The sequence below is a fragment of the Zea mays genome, chromosome 3 (assembly GCF_902167145.1).
Source record: "Zea mays cultivar B73 chromosome 3, Zm-B73-REFERENCE-NAM-5.0, whole genome shotgun sequence".
NCBI classification, from domain to species: Eukaryota; Viridiplantae; Streptophyta; class Magnoliopsida; order Poales; family Poaceae; genus Zea; species Zea mays.
In genome coordinates, this window is record NC_050098.1 from 213981105 (window position 1) to 213997120 (window position 16016).

Consider the following 16016-nt stretch of genomic DNA (forward strand, 5'->3'; position numbering starts at 1 on the left):
GCCTAAATGTTGCTGTTGTTTGTTTTTTTGGCTATTCCAAAACTTTGGCGAGGCTCTTGAGAGTTCACAACCAAATAGTCCTGCACATATTTTGTGCAGAATTTGCAAAAGAATCCAAAAATCTGTATTGCATATATAATCACTTTGGGCCTGTTTAACAATGGTAAACTGCACGACTTAATGTTGATCTTTGTATTTGTTTTCCATAAATTGTTGGAACAAAAACCTACTGTATCTAAATTTTCACAGCCAGAAGCCCAAAAGAATGTTGGCTGATGAAGTTAGGCTACTATGTGGTTTTGTCTTTTGTATCAGGATATGATAAATTGCACACGTAGCAACCAGAAGTAGAAGATTAAGAAGAACATTTTCGGTATGGATTTGGACCAAAATGTTGTTTCGAGATTTCTATGGAAATCTACTTGAATTTTGGAAAATTTTACTGAAAGTTAAGTTGAAAACTAGCTTGAAACTTCTTGAAGAGTTGTCCGTTGGTGGCAGGAAACTGGATTTGTGATTCTTAGCTGTTTGGAGTCTTGGAGATAAAGAAATTAAATATTCTGCCCCTCAGGAATCTATCATGTTATGGGTGCTAGAGCAAGAAAATTGGACGTTAAAACAAATATTACGAAGTTTGCTAATTATACTAATTACTAAGTTTGCTAATTCATAGAGCAAATAAAAATAAAACAAATATTGGAAGATAGTTGAGTTAGTTGATGATGAAAGTATAAAATATTGGTGTGGTGGGGTATAGAGGTTTGATATAGAGGGAACCGCTGTAGAGCGTGGAGATATAGGGGGAGAGAGAACGCTGACGTGGCACGTGAGTAGGATATAGGGGGAGAAATTTAGGGGGAACCGCTGAAGTCAGTCTTATAACCACCGAACGTCCGAACCACTGCTAACCGAGCCGAGTCGCCGTGAGATCGACCTTTTTTTTTCGGGCCTAGCCGCACGCACGCGTCGCGGCACTTACGATTCTACTCCTTTGCACTCGCGCCGCAGCGGCCAGTGGCGTTGCTCATGTCCTCCTCAAAAGCTTTAATCTAAACTTAAGTAATGTGCTTTATTGTTCTTATTGATTATTATAGTATTGTAGAGTTGTTACTTGTTAACCCGGTAGATTTAAACTGTTCAATTTTTATATGGACATCAAGTGATTGGGACATGAAACCTTGTTGCAAAGACGTTAATAACTAAATCATTTGTGATCTAACCAAAATTGTTCAATGTCTTTTTTCATATATATTAAGACTAAAAGTCTGAAATTCTGACATCCCATTTGCATATTCCAGAAAACCCACCGAAAAATGAGGAAATTCTTGGTTGCTAGAAGAAATTCGTGCATGCCATTATATATATACAATTGTTTTTGTTGGACATAGGCTAGCCCAGTCTTTTTATGAATCCTAGATCATGACAATATACAGTTACCAACGATGCAAATACGCCGCACTAACTTTGGCTCTAGAACACGTGTTATCTATCATTGTTCCGGAAAAAAAAAACTTATTCGAGACCGTTTAAAACAAGGAATGGATATAGTGATTTTTCTTATACATACCTAAAAAGAATTTCTTAACAACGACGAAGTATAGCTATGCACTAGTACGTGAATTATTAGGCGGTTTGGTTCTAAGTCAGAGACCTTTCCATAACACAGCCTGCCACTTTATTTGGATTACATACGTCCGAGGATTAAGGTCGTAGTTGGACTTGTTCGTTGTATGGGATTAAGGTCTTGTTCAGTTACGAGGATAAAATCTTATCATAGATTTAATCCGAGTATGAATTAAGTAAATCTATACCTCACATCTAATCACATGGTAGGATTAAATCCATCATTTAATTTTTGTATCTTTAAAGTTAGTTATTCTTTTGATTCATGGATTATAATATAAATTTCTGCAATATATTTATATATTTGTTCCATACCTGATGAGCTATGGATAGAATACATGTCTTCCATAGTTTAAAAAAATTCTAAATCCTTACGTTATAATCCATGTTTGGTTTAATCGAATAAAAATTTGAGTAGCCTTAAATTATTTAGGAACATGGATTGTGATATAATTCATCCTAAGCCAGAGCTGGATTGATATAATAAATGAACCAGGCCTAAGTGAGTTTCGATCCTTAAAAAAGTTAAGATCTTTCATAAAATTTTCTAATTTCATCTAATCTACATAAAATTAGAGTAACGAAACAAGACCTAATGTGGTCTCAATCAAACAGGGCCTTTAGATAGTGTTTGGTTGAAGAGCTAAGTAGAACGGAGTCGTTCTGTTCCAGTTTTGTTGCTGTTTGGTTACAAAGTAACTAGAACGGAATGACTCTAATTAGGGAATATTCTTCTCAGATCCGGAACCATTCCGCTCCAAAAAATCAACCGGACGGAGCCGCTCCGTTCCCATCCCGCTCTCACAGTCACGCTCCGTTCCGTTGACTCTGCAACCAAACAAAAAACAGAGCCGCTCCGTTCCAGATTAACAAACACAAAATAGAGCGGCTCCGTTACTAGAATCAGGGATGGAACGACTCCGTTCTACTTGGCTCCTCAACCAAACACTACCTTAGTTCGCGCGCTTCCGTTCGTCCATGGACCCATGGAGGTGGAGGTGGAGCACGACGATAGCGAGGGAACTTATCCGTGCCGCGCTGCGAACACGTCCCTTTTACCCTTGTCTGAACAAGTCATCCGCTTCGTGACGCGCTACAAATAGCACGGCCGAGGAACCATCCGAGTTGCGAACACCACCCACAATCTCGTGTCACTCCCTAGTAACCACGCACTCACTTGGCCAGTGCCGCTCCACGCACGCACGCACAGACATGGGCAACACCGTGCCGCCGCGCGTGTCCCGCGAGGCCACCGGCGGCAGGAGGGGCGCCGGGACCGCGCGCAGGCGCAGGCGCTCCGAGAACGTTGCCGTCACCGAGGCGGCGCCTCCTGCCACGCCGAGCCGCGTGGTGGGCACGGCGCGCAAGCAGGACGGCGACGTTGAGGAGGAAACGACGCGCGCGGGACGAGCTCTGCGGGCGGGTGGTGGCGACGGCGCGGCCGCGTCCAGCAAGGTGCTGGCGGTGAGGATCGTGATGGAGAGGAAGGACGCGGAGGCGCTGGTGGCGAGGCTGATGGAGGCGCAGAGCGCGCGGGTGCGCAAGGCCAGGATGGCCGAGCTCAGAAGCGAGCTACGGGCCGGGAGCTGCAGTGGCGCGGCGGCGCGCGCCGAGACGCTGGGACTGGGAGGCAACCGCATGCTCCCGCCGATAGACTGATAGAGGAGAACAGGTGTGAGCGCGCGCCCAGTGGTGCCACACCACTAGCTTTGAGCGCCGGAGCTTGCAGTTTGCTTTAGTACGTGAACAACTTGCAGTAGTGTTTTAAGTTAGACGTGAACAACTTTTTAGCTTTTACCTAGGACAGTCGCGGTTTCAGGTGAGTAGTGTATGATTCGTTGGTCACCCGGGCCGTGCCTGTACATATGTGTAGGAGTGCTGTGGAGATGATTCTATGGCAGCATGGCCAGTCTCTAGTCTCTACACAAGTAGTGGTGCAGCTCAGCTAGCTTCTTAGTTCATGATCACTTTCTCGTCTCTATCGCCTCGCTCACGGCTATCGCTTCATCTCCAAGCTTTGTTTTCTGAACGGGGTAGCCAAGCCAAACCTGCCACGGCGGCGAATGCATGCATCAGCAGCGAGCATTTGGCGGCTGCACTGGCCGTTCCTTACCCTTTCACACGAGGAGAAAGCAACGGGGCGGGCAAGTGGTACGTCAGGAGCTGAGCCAGTGGTCACCGGGGCTTGGTAGATCAGATAACTGCTAGAAACAGTCGACCTCTGCGCAAGTGGCCCGCCGTTTTCACGCCCATCCGCTCCAAATTTCTTCCTTTCTGATCTACCTTCTCATGATCTCATCCATCCCCAAGACGGCTGTCAAGGTCAGATGTTATATTAGCAAGCGTCAAAGGGGCGGTTTACTCAGAGCTTCAGCTCTTCATTTGTAAAGCTAGATCGAAAGCGTTATTTTTTTAAAAAAAAAAGTTTTGAATAAGATGACCGTGTAATAATAAATACATCTTGGTCTTGGATTAGCATTCTATGTAAGCCAACATAAGTACCTTGGAACCTGTATATGGCTTGTAATACAATACATCCTTTTTAGCTTTTTAAACTGGCTGTTACCTGAGCATGTCTATCCTTACTGTAAGCTACGATAAGGCTATTCCTAATAGGCAGTATCATACTTATTAATGAGATGCCTTTCTTTTTGCTGATGTGGTACGACATTTAGTAAGAGGGAGAATAAAATTGTATCTTATCTTACCACTGTATAATCCATCAATTTTAATTTTACAATACTCATCCAACCAAATCATCTTCACACCATAACCTCAACTAAATCCACCAAACAAATTGCGCTCAGACTTAACACAGCATCAAAATCAACAGTTCAGATCGCTGAATAGTTCTCTCTTCCTTACTCACTCAAATCCAAATGACAATATTATTTATATAATCCCTCATCCCTCATCTCTCCCTTCCATACGACCCCACCACTCCCCGTGCCCTTGTCCTCCTATCCTCACTCGCGCCACCGCCGCAGTCAACCCCTCCCCTCCGCGGGATCACAACGTCAGCACAAGCTATATGCCAGTATAAGATATTGTTTTGACACGATATCTTAGTCCGTAGCATAAAAATAATGTTTGGTTTCCAGTCTAATAGACACAACATCACACCAATTGACTGGTTTATAAATATATAAGTATGATATTGCACATTGTGAATGGTGTATCTTTCTAGCAGTATTATACTGAAATCTTATGTGGCATCTTTAGATATTGGAGTATGGTAATTTAGACCGGAAATAGCCTAATACTGCAACCAATTTTGTGGAGGTTCAAAAATAACAACAGTGATTACTATTAGAGTACAAATAAATTATCTACCTCTCTTCGTTAGCTCGAACTTTTGGTTAGAACCGATTGGTACATGTAACTTAATATAATATCAAAAGTAGAGATCTAAGTTTAAATTATGTTTAGCACAATTAAAGAAAAAAATTGTTGCTCGCCTCTGAAAGCTGAGAGTCTTGATATAACGAGTGCATTAGTTTAAATTTTTGAATTGATGCATATAATTTAATAATTATTAGCCATCCCTTCCCAGCACGTAATCCAGCCAGTGGTTTTTTTCCTTTTCTTTTTGGATAATCCACTTTTTCGGCCTGTTTCCGGAACCATGAACGGCAGGAGCTGGAGCAACGAACACACTCAAATTAGGGCCCGTTTGGCACAGCTCCAGCTCCTGATTCTAAGCGAGGATCAGGAGGAGCCGTGCCAAACGTGTATTTTTTTAAACTGATTCTCGTGTGAAGCCGAAAGATTGGGAGTCATTTTTGTGAAGAAAGGTGGGATCTAAAAAAACCTGCTCCACCCTCCCTTAAAACAGCTCCTCAACCAACCAAATATGGACCTCCCCTTAAAGTTTGATCGAAATTACCTGCAATTGCCATTGGACAAAAACATAACGAGCCAATTTATGGATTAAACATTTGAGACCATTTTATGCACTACTATGATGGGAATATTTTATATGTTATTGTTTCATAATTTTTTCCCGTATATGCATCCTACTTATTGGTTTGTAACAAATTTGAACTGTAAAGGGTAAAACAGACAATCGCCACAGACCACCAACTCTCAGCAGACAAGAATCAGTTTACTTGCCAAACGATTTTAAAAACGATTATGATTCTCTAGTAGAATCAGGAGGATCAGCTCTTCACGAGGATCAGGATCTGGAGCTAAAGAAGCAGGAGCTAGAGCTTTGCCAAACGAGCCCTTAGCTCAATAATGGCGAGGATAATTCGGTAACTTCAAATCAGTAGTCCCTCGTCGAAGCCACTAATGAGGCCGTCACAACGATTGTATTAATACCGCTTCCAAAATTTTATCGTGATCAATTTTAAGAGGGCAACGTGACTTATCTCTGACCGTTTCAGACAAGCCAGAAAGAGGGACAACTGACAGCGAAATAGTAAAAATGAGACGTGGATATTCCTTGTCCACGCCGCAACAGTAACCGGACCTGCTAGTGGAGCTGTCTATAACTCTACTAGTGTAGCACTGGAGCTGTTTCATAATGATTTAGTTGTTTCATTAAGTTGAATCCTCTTTCCTCCATAATGGGTCTAGGTAAATCTTTGCTCTATAATAGATCCAGATAAATCTTACTACTTTTTTTTGGTTGGTGAAGCTGTTCCAAACATACACTAAAACATCAAAAACTAAAACGAATTCAAACGCTAGCCCAAACTGAGCGCCTTCCAAGTAACGGTTAACATATAGCACGTACAGACATCTCATTAATTGTCAAACCAAGCCAAGAGCTTATAACACATGATTACACCACAACAGATTTCCATATATTGACAAAGAAAATCTTAAACGTTGCATCATTGGTACTTCTTTATATATATTGGTACAACTTCTCACTTCCGCCCATTAGTCTTTGCAAGCAGCTTCTTTGGTAACTTGTCCAATGGAGTTGTCTTCAGAAGGAAGAGTCGGGCAGCACGCTCCTGTAAAGTTCCACCACATTTTAATCCGCGAGATTGCAGCTCTATTTTTAGCTTCTCCAGACCAAGCACCTACAAGGCAACAGCAAAATCAAAGAGGCTAGCAATATGAGAACTGAGAAATAACATTCAGACCAGGACATCAGAAAGCAAAGTTTTTGATATATACTATAAGTTCATACAGAGAAGAAAAACAATGACCAAACAAAAACCCGGTCCCTTCTGCGTAGAGTCCATGTGGAAAAGGGAAGAGATGAAGGGAAAATCCAGTGAGCTGTGCTCAAACAGCCAAGTAGCATATGGACAATTGGACATACCACAATACAAGTCAAACAGATTTACAAGTGTACAAAGAAAACGGAATGAAGCATGTGGTGGACTGACACAATGTGCTGATAGCATGTGTTTAAATGTGCATTATCACTGTTGCACATTACACTCTGCATGTGTGGGACTATGAACCTCCCATAGCTGATTGCCCATCAATTTCAAAGCCAATCCCATATGTCACTTCAAATGAATGTCAAAATGGAACATAATTGGCAAAAAGAGACAACTAAGTGTTCATCTTCAGAGTATTGGACTATTGGAGAACTAATTATATCTATTACAATAAGCTAACTCCAAATTAATTTCCAAAGGCTATCCCATTTGCCATTTCAAATGAATATTAAATTGGAACAAAATTGGCAAAAATTGATGACAAGTGCTAGACATAGTAAATTGGAACAAACCTGGTATGAAAAAAAACATACCTCCAATTCTGCAGATGAACTGTACTTTGCAAGGTCCAACGGCTCTGAATAAGAGTTGCTGATGCCAACATGTTGTTCTACTTGTGGCACCTCTTGATTGTTTTGGTTTGAAGTAGCTGAAGCAGTGTTATCCTTGTCTGCTTTCCGCACTTCTTCAACTTGTGGTACCTCTGGATTATTTTGGTTTGAAGTAGCTAAAGCAGTGTTATCCTCATCTGCTGTCACTTCTTCTGAAGCAGCAGCAACAGAAATGGGATGATCCAACATTCCTACCTCAAGCTCTGCACTATCACCAGATTCAAAGTCACCACCTTCAGCTCCTGAACTTGTTGTCAGTTGGGACTTTTCTCCTGAAGACTCTCCTTCTGAATGTGATGACCCAGAAACAGAACCAAGATCAAGCTTCTCCTCATTTTTTCTGCATCCATTTGAGTAATTGCCTTCATCAACTACTACAGATTTTGCATCTGCGCTCTTAAGATCTTCAATGTCCTCATCATCCACATCAGTGTCACTATCACTTTCATCTTCTTCTACTTTGTTCTTTCCTAACCTGCATAATCAAAATAATTCAGACGCCTCATAACACAAACTAGAATAGCAAACATTAAGCCGTTGTGAAGGGATATATTTGATTCAGTTAGCTACCTAAAAACAAAACAGACTTGCACAGAACTTTCATTACCCCCAACCCCAACCATCACATAACTTAAATTTGCTGCTTAGGGCTTACCAGAACAACTATCAGAATTGACATGTTGATTTGAGAAAATCAAACATGAAATGCCTCTTACATGCCTACATTACTTGCCCGAATTTGTAGGTATTAGAGAGAGGACGAGAGTTTCATGGAGATGGAACAAGAATATGACCATGTTCTAATATGTTAATACTTAGAACAATATTAAATGGCTATATAGTTCACATGGCACATATGATCACAACAACATGGAACAATCAAGTGCTGCAGCTAGGCTATGAATGAAACACTAAAATGAAACTGTACAATTAACAGAGGATGTTTCATGTCCAGTTTCCAAGACTGCCACATCTTGAAAACAAGGCTATGAAGCTTCAATTGTGACTGGCCTTATAAATACCCCCTCTGTCCCAAAATATATCAACTTCTAGTGTTGTCGAAGTCAAACTTCTTTAAGAGAACCAAAATTTATAGAAATTAGCACCAACATCCTTCATGGAAAAAAATTGTAGTGCACTTATTTGGTGTCATAGATGAGGTTATCCTTTCCTAGTATATAGTACGCCAAACTTAAGATAGACTAAGGGCATGTTTGAATGTACTAGAACTAATAGTTAGCTGGCTAAAAAATTGCTAGTGGAATTAGCTAATTAACTATTAGCTGATTTTAGCTGGGTTGAACCAGCTAATAACTAAGATCATCTCCAACAATGAACTCTAAGATAGAGTCCTAAAATTTAAAATAGAACCGTGTCTAGAGTGTTTAGGGTCTTAAAAAGAAATTTTTACTCCAACAGTTAGCCCTTAAATAATGCTATTTAGGAAATAAATCATGTTATTAGGAAATAAATGGTTTGAGATTAAGAGAAACCAAGATAGACTTCAGTATATGAGGTACTATATTTACGACCCAAGTGACCGAGCCCTGTAATCATTTGATGAAATTTTATAAAATAGGGCCGCTGTTGAAGGGTGTTTTATGGTTCTGAGCCCTATATTTAAAATAGGACCATGTTTAGAGCCTCTCTTGAAGATGCTCTAATGAGTGGTTGAGGGTGTAGCTAATAGTTAGTTAGACTATTAGCTTGGATGTCTTAACTAAAAGTAACTAATAGCTGAACTATTAACTGGGTTGTTTAGATGTCTCCAACTAATTATTGTTTGGATGTCTCCAGCTAATTTTAGCAGCTAAATATTAGCTCTGGTGTATTCAAAAAGAGCCTAAGTGATTCTAGGAATTGATTTATTATTTTGGGATGGAGGTAGTAGCTGAATTAAGCATGTGAAACTCAAACTTTCATAAGAACTAGTTGATCTCGGTGATCTGTAGTGAACTAACATGTTAAAAGATCGGAAGTACTCACCAAAACTTAAGCTTCTTAGCGTCTGCGCCAGAGGGCAGCTTAGGTGCGGTCTTCCTCTTTCCAAGTGATGCACGCACGGATTCCTCAACCACGTTGACGCAGATCTCAGCATCCTTGCGGTACTTCTCTAGATATTTGTCCACCTCAGCGGTTGAGGGTCCGCCACCGCGGCCCGCTTCCTTGGCCTTCTTCTTGATGAAGTTCTCGGCGAGCTTTTCTAGCTGGCGGTCGGCGGCTTCGGCCTTCCATTCCTCGAGGCGGCGCTCAGCGTTGACGTGGCGGAGGCGGCGGCCGTTGATGTCGCGGCAGGCGTCAAAGTTGCTGGTCTTCTTCTGACCCGCTTTGGAGGCAGCCCCTCTGAGGAGGGAGCCGAATCCACCCTTGCCTCCTCGAAGGCGGAGGAGCGCTGACGCATAGGGGAACTGGCCATCAGCTGCTGAGGCGAGGACGGAAGAGGGCGATACGTCGATGCCGCCGGTGACGAGGCGGAGAGCGGCGGCGGGAACGCGAGAGATCGACGCGACGGCGTCGAGGAGCACGGCGCCGGAAACGGTGGGCGTGGAGAAGCGGAGACATCTGGTACGCCCGTCGAGGAGACGCACCAGAATCTGATACGTGGAGGTCTCGGCCATGGCGGGCGGAAGTGACGGTGGCGCACGAAACCCTAGCTCTCGCCGGCGGTGGCGAAGCGAGATACGGAGAGAGAGAGAGAGAGAGAACTTTACCAAAGACGTCTTTATAACGGAGAAGGCATGACGAGGATACCTTACTCGAACCCACCGACGCGTGGGCCTGCACGAAAAAAAAATATCATTTTACTACTCTCACTTTTGGCTCTGTCGCTCTATATCTATCACTTGTGGGACCAGCGCCGAAGCTAAAATCTTGGTGGCCTAAAACGAATATAAAATTAGATCTCCTATATAATTATAACATTTTTATATACATATATGTAATTTTACATTATACATATAACAATTAATGTAATATCAAATATATTATACCAAATAAATTTTATAATACCTTAAAAGTTTCTTCTAACATTTCTTGAGACATTCATCAATGATTATGTTGATAGCAGTTTTATCTATTTTTTTCTCAATACTTTGGGAGGGCAAAGCCGCTGATGTAGTTGAGCTACTAAAAGAACTGAGTGGCATGCAATTTGTCTCTTAAGTTGGATAGCAACCCATTAAAATCCAGCTCTGCTAGCTCTTTGTCTCCGAAATTAATTTGAAAGCATCGGTTTCTAGTGTTCCGGAACCTTCAGATATAACCATTAAACGATTATTCATATCCTTATCAGACTGAGGCCAAATCAACCAATCATAATTCATATTCCGGGAAAATAAATGCTCATGAAACTTACTTTCTAAATTATTCCAGGAATTAATGGAATTAGGATGCAGGGCGGTGTACCATGCAGAAGTGGTACCAGTAAGGGATAAAGAAAATAAACAAACATGAAAGGCTTGCCCATCGGCCAATTTGCCTAGGTGTGCTAGGAATTGGCCTACATGTTTGTGTGTGCTTCTACCACTTTCAACAAAAAAATTGGAAAACTCCGGTATCATTGCCCCTTGCAGGTATGGGACAGTGTCGAACCGGTGATCGTATGGCTTCTGATATGATTGGCCTACCCTGGCTACACTAACTCCGAGCTTATCTCGAAAAATTTCAGCCATATATTCCCTGTTTTTCTCCACTGTGTCCGGTAGCAGACCACCGGACTATGGGCTGTGGGGCTCATTTGGCAGGACATTGTTATGCCAACCTTCCTATCGTGGCCGATCGAGAACGTTGACCGACCTATGATCATACGGTGTGTTGTGGCTTAAATATGTAGGGGAGGAATGTACTGCTGTTGTGGTGTGTAATAAATTGGTGTATATTATGCAATAGTAGGTTCTGTGTATGCGTATCCAGACTGTCCGGCCCAGGCATCCAAATGGTTCGACGTGATGTCGGACTGTCTGATGGTCAATCCGAACTATTCGGTTTGGTTTGCTACTATCGGGGCACCACGTGGTGGTCCTAGTGCAGCCCCGGACTATCCGGCAGGGAAAGCCGGACGGTCCAACCGTGTCCAGGGCATCGATCTGCTAAGCAGGGATGACGGTGGTGGTATTTGCCTTGGATATGAGTTCATCGGTATACCATATATTGGTCGGGCCTCCGAATCCCCACTTGTTGCCGATGTATTAGACGTAGACACCCTATTACTAGTTTCAAATGATGGAAAATTAGGAGCAACAAATTTCTCCAACGAACGTATTAATTTTCTAATTGATTCTTCTAACCCTCCAATCTATTGTTTCATTTGATTATTGTTGGGGACCATAATTAGGGGTACCCTCAAGACTCCTAATCTCAGTTGGTAACCCCCATCAGCACAAAGCTGCAAAGGCCTGATGGGTGCGATTAAGTCAAGGATCGGTCCACTCAAGGGACACGATCTCGCCTCGCCCGAGCCCAGCCTCGGGCAAGGGCAGCCGACCCCGGAGGATTTACGTCTCGCCCGATGACCCCCTCCAGCAACGGACACGCCTTCGGCTCGCCCGAGGCCCAGTCTTCACCAAGAAGCAACCTTGGCCAAGTCGCCACGCCGACCGACCGTATCGCAGGAGCATTTAATGCAAAGGTGGCCTGACACCTTATCCCGACGCGTGCCCTTCAGTCGACAGAGCCGAAGTGACCGTAGTCACTTCGCCGCTCCACTGACCGGCCTGACAAGAGGACAGCGCCGCCTGCGCCGCTCCGACTGTTGTGCCACTCGATAGAGTGAGGCTGACAGCAGCCAAGTCCGGCCTCAGGCGCCATAGGAAACTCCGTATCGCCCGATGGGCTCGGACTCGGGCTCAGCCCTGGAAGACGACGAACTCCGCTTCGCCCGACCCCAGGGCTCGGACTCAGGCTCAGCCACGGAAGACGACGAACTCCTGAAAGTGCATTCATCCCTTTTGTGAGTTTTGGTGATTTGGATAACAACACATTTAAAGGTCTAACAAGTTTGCTAAGTGTTGAATAGGAAATTCAGTATGATGAACATACTTGAATAGTGTATAATGATCAATGAACAAAGGTTCAACACGAGGTTAAATAACCAATGAGACAATGCAAATGGATATAATATGGTCTCTATATTGGTTTGAATACATATGGACAAGACCTGAGAAATCAGTACATAGATATGATCAGAATAGAGGTTGAAGTGATTAAGAGGATTGGTCAAGCCAAAGTGAATAATATATGAGGAATCGTGAATTGGCTTGACCATATTACTATCAGTCCATATATGCTTCTATGAGAATCAAACTAGAGCTTGATTAACCTTAACAGTTATATCTAGAAGACATTCAAGCAAGGTTCACAATATTGAAGAAATGATTCTCTCAATGGATGCTCAAAATGATGTGACTCAAGAATGGCTTGATAGGGTGAAGATAGCAAGGAAAGGGCTTCGAGGAACTAAGCGAAGGTGAAGGCCAAGCGACGGCTTGTGGACCGAGGTACCATGGCTAAGGTGAAGAAGAGAGTACTTGCACTAAGTCGATGAACTAATCAGCTATGAAGAGTTATAACATGTTGATGCATCAGTACAGTGACTTGAAGCCATGATTTGAACTCACATATGGTGATATGGTACAAGTCACATTGTTTGATTTATGTTTGCTTCAAAAGGTGAGACAAAGATGTTTGTGATCCTTATGAAGCAACGCCATGGAGAAATCACACATGAGACACCAATGACTCAAGGAGTTTACTTAATTATATTTTATTTAACTTGAGTATAGGAATCGTCGTACTATAAAGAGGGATCCAAAAAGAAGGTAGGTGTTTGCCAAAGCTCAAACCTCTATATTCAAAAGCTATTTTTGAAAAGCAAAAATCTCTTTAACGTTCTATGGTTGACCGTGGTTAGGGTTGAGAAACCTAGAGTGTTGAAAGGGAAATGTGCCCTTGGGCCATTTCTAAGTATTTTGGTGATTGAGTGTCAACACAAGTGCTTAAATGTGAATTCATGCCCATGGATGAACAAAGTACAAATCACGAGTAAAGGTATGTTTCTAAGCCTTAGTACATTGGTTTTGTGTACTAATATACTTATCTAAGTGTTAGAAACAGAAAGAAGGAAGAAGAGAAGAGTTGGCTGTGTACAGCTAAAAGGCTGTTTCGGTCTGGGGCACCGGACTGTCCGGTGGTGCACCGGACAGTGTCCGGTGCGCCAGGCTGCCTCGGGTGAAGAGGCCGCTCTCGGGAATTTGCCGACAGCGTACGGCTAAAATTCACCGGACTGTCCGGTGTGCACCAGATTGTCCGGTGAGCCAACGATCGGCTGGGCCAACGGTCGCCCGCGCGATCTGCGCGAGACACGTGGTCGAGCCAACGGTCGGAAGGGGGCACCGGACTGTCCGGTGTGCACCGGACATGTCCGGTGCGCCAACGGCTCCCAGATCTGCAGCGGTCGGCAACGGTCGGCTGCGCTGTTTATGGAAATAAATCGGGCACCGGACAGTGTCCGGTGTGCACCGGACTGTCCGGTGCACCCGACGACAGAAGGCAAGGATGGCCTTCCAGATTTGTTCTCAACGGCTCCTAGCTGCCTTGGGGCTATAAAAGGGACCCCTAGGCGCATGGAGGAACAGACCAAGCATTCCTACAACATTCCTAAGCACCAAGACATCGATCTCACGCATTCGTTTCATTGTGATAGCATATAGAGCTCTTGTGGAGTTGTGAACTCTTTGAGTTGTGTTGCGAGCTCTTGTTGCTGCTTGTGTGCGTGTTGTTGCTCTGATCTTTTGAAGTCTTGTGTGCGTTGCTCATTCCCACCCTTGCTCTGTGTTTCTTTGTGAACTTCAATTGTAAGGGCGAGAGGCTCCAAGTTGTGGAGATTCCTCGCAAACGGGATTGAGAAAAAGCAAGCAAAACACCGTGGTATTCAAGTGGGTCTTTGGACCGCTTGAGAGGGGTTGATTGCAACCCTCGTCCGTAGGGACGCCACAACGTGGAGTAGGCAAGCGTTGGTCTTGGCCGAACCACGGGATAAACCACTGTGTCATCTCTGTGTTTGATCTCTTGTGGTATTGTGTTTTGTTGAGACTCCTCTCTAGCCACTTGGCAATACTTGTGCTAACACTTAACAAGTTTTTGTGGCTATAAGTTTAAGTTTTACAGGATCACCTATTCACCCCCCCTCTAGGTGTTCTCAAGTGTTCTTGCTGAAAAGCAGCTGAACTTCTTCAACTGCAGCTGAGCTTTCCAGCTGAACTTGACTTCAGCTGAGTTGAGCTTCTTCAGCTGCAGCTGAGCTTTTCAGCTGAGCTGAACTTCAGCTGAGTTGAGCTTTCTCAACTTCAGCTGAACTCAACTTCAGCTGTGAACCTCTTTGACCATACACCAGCTGAACTTGCCTCCGGGCAGTTGAGCTGGGGTTTTCTCTCCTAAACTCACTGGTCAAGACCGGTTGAACTGGTCCTGAGGGGCAGTTCAGCTGGTCTCTGACCCCTCTAACCTCTGATCCGCAGTCTGCCAGTCAGACTGGCAAACAGGTCGCCAGGAGCTGTCAGGGGCGGTTCAACCGCCCCCCTGGGCGGTTCAACCGGTGTTGGTCAACTTTGACCAGTCTGTGGTCAGTCTGCGCGTCAGTCTGCCAGTCAAACTGGCAGACAGGCTGCCAGGCCTGCCAGGGGCGGTTCAACCGGTCTTAGGCAGAAAAATCTGCCCAAACGGCTAGTTTTGAGCTCCACCTATATATACTCACTCCTACCTCTCACCCCACAGAAGAGCACGACCCAAACTCCATTTCTAACTTGAAGAACACCTCCCACTCTCTCTCACACATCTCTTGCCTCTCCCATTTCAAATCTTTGGAGAGAAATCTTTGAGTGAGTTTGAGAGCTATGGTTTTTGTGCTTCATCTCCAAATCTCTCTTGCTCTTCTTCATTCGAGCTTTGGTACTACATCGAGTTCTTTGTGGATTCATTACTCTTGGAGCTTCTAGCTCCTAGACGACTAGGTGTCTCTTGTGAGTCTCCAAATCTTGTGGAAGACCGCAAGAAAGTTTGTATTACCCGCTCGTTTGAGCAAAGATTAGTGTGTGAGCTTGACCTTTGTGGTCAGCAAAGGGAGGATTAGGGTTGAAAGAGACCCGGCTCTTTGTGGGCGCCTCAACGAGGAAGTAGGGCACCTTGGTGGTGTGACCGAACCTCGGGATAAATCTTGTGTCTCTTGTGTTCTTGCTCATTGTGTTTGTGTTCTTCGTTCTCTCACCATTCCGTGAAAGATTTGTTTATATCTTTTTGGTGTGTGGATTTTGAGAAGTGACCTTCTCAGATCTACTACTTTGAACCCTGTGGATCATTTAGAATATCTCATTTCCAAAGTTAATCGGGTGAATTTCGAGATCAATTCAGGTTTACCCAGTTTGCTTCTAGTTTTGTTGAAAAAGTTTTAACTTGCCTATTCACCCCCCCTCTAGGCAACTTTCAATTGGTATCAAAGCCTAATCCTCGTTCTAACGCTTAACCGCGTGAGGAAAAGATCATGTCGGGGGGACTAAGAAACGAAAGTGCTTCTAAGCTTGAAAAAGTTGAGGTTGCCTCGGCT

General features: G+C 43.8%; 2 protein-coding genes across 2 annotated transcripts; one reads left to right on the forward strand and one right to left on the reverse strand.

Moving 5' to 3' along the window:
- Positions 1 to 2750: 2750 nt before the first annotated feature.
- On the forward strand, positions 2751 to 3590 carry LOC100275480 (uncharacterized). The gene has a single exon (NM_001149544.2). The coding sequence runs from the start codon at positions 2836 to 2838 to the stop codon at positions 3280 to 3282; it is 447 nt and encodes a 148-aa protein (NP_001143016.2). The 5' UTR covers positions 2751 to 2835; the 3' UTR covers positions 3283 to 3590.
- Positions 3591 to 6225: 2635 nt separating this feature from the next.
- Positions 6226 to 10097, reverse strand: LOC100191811 (Ubiquitin-like superfamily protein). Its single transcript, NM_001137235.1, has 3 exons — positions 9407 to 10097; positions 7343 to 7895; positions 6226 to 6659 (listed from the first exon to the last, which is right to left on the reverse strand). The coding sequence occupies exons 1-3, from the start codon at positions 10036 to 10038 to the stop codon at positions 6501 to 6503; spliced, it is 1344 nt and encodes a 447-aa protein (NP_001130707.1). The 5' UTR covers positions 10039 to 10097; the 3' UTR covers positions 6226 to 6500.
- Positions 10098 to 16016: the final 5919 nt, after the last annotated feature.

Excerpts from the sequence above, each read along its gene's own strand:
- LOC100275480 (NM_001149544.2), top strand. The coding sequence starts at position 2,836 with ATGGGCAACACCGTGCCGCCGCGCGTGTCCCGCGAGGCCACCGGCGGC.
- LOC100191811 (NM_001137235.1), bottom strand. The coding sequence starts at position 10,038 with ATGGCCGAGACCTCCACGTATCAGATTCTGGTGCGTCTCCTCGACGGG. Across the intron at positions 7,896-9,406 it reads GCTAAGAAGCTTAAGTTTTG|GTTAGGAAAGAACAAAGTAG; the intron begins GTGAGTACTTCC and ends TTGATTATGCAG. Across the intron at positions 6,660-7,342 it reads GTTCATCTGCAGAATTGGAG|GTGCTTGGTCTGGAGAAGCT; the intron begins GTATGTTTTTTT and ends GTTGCCTTGTAG.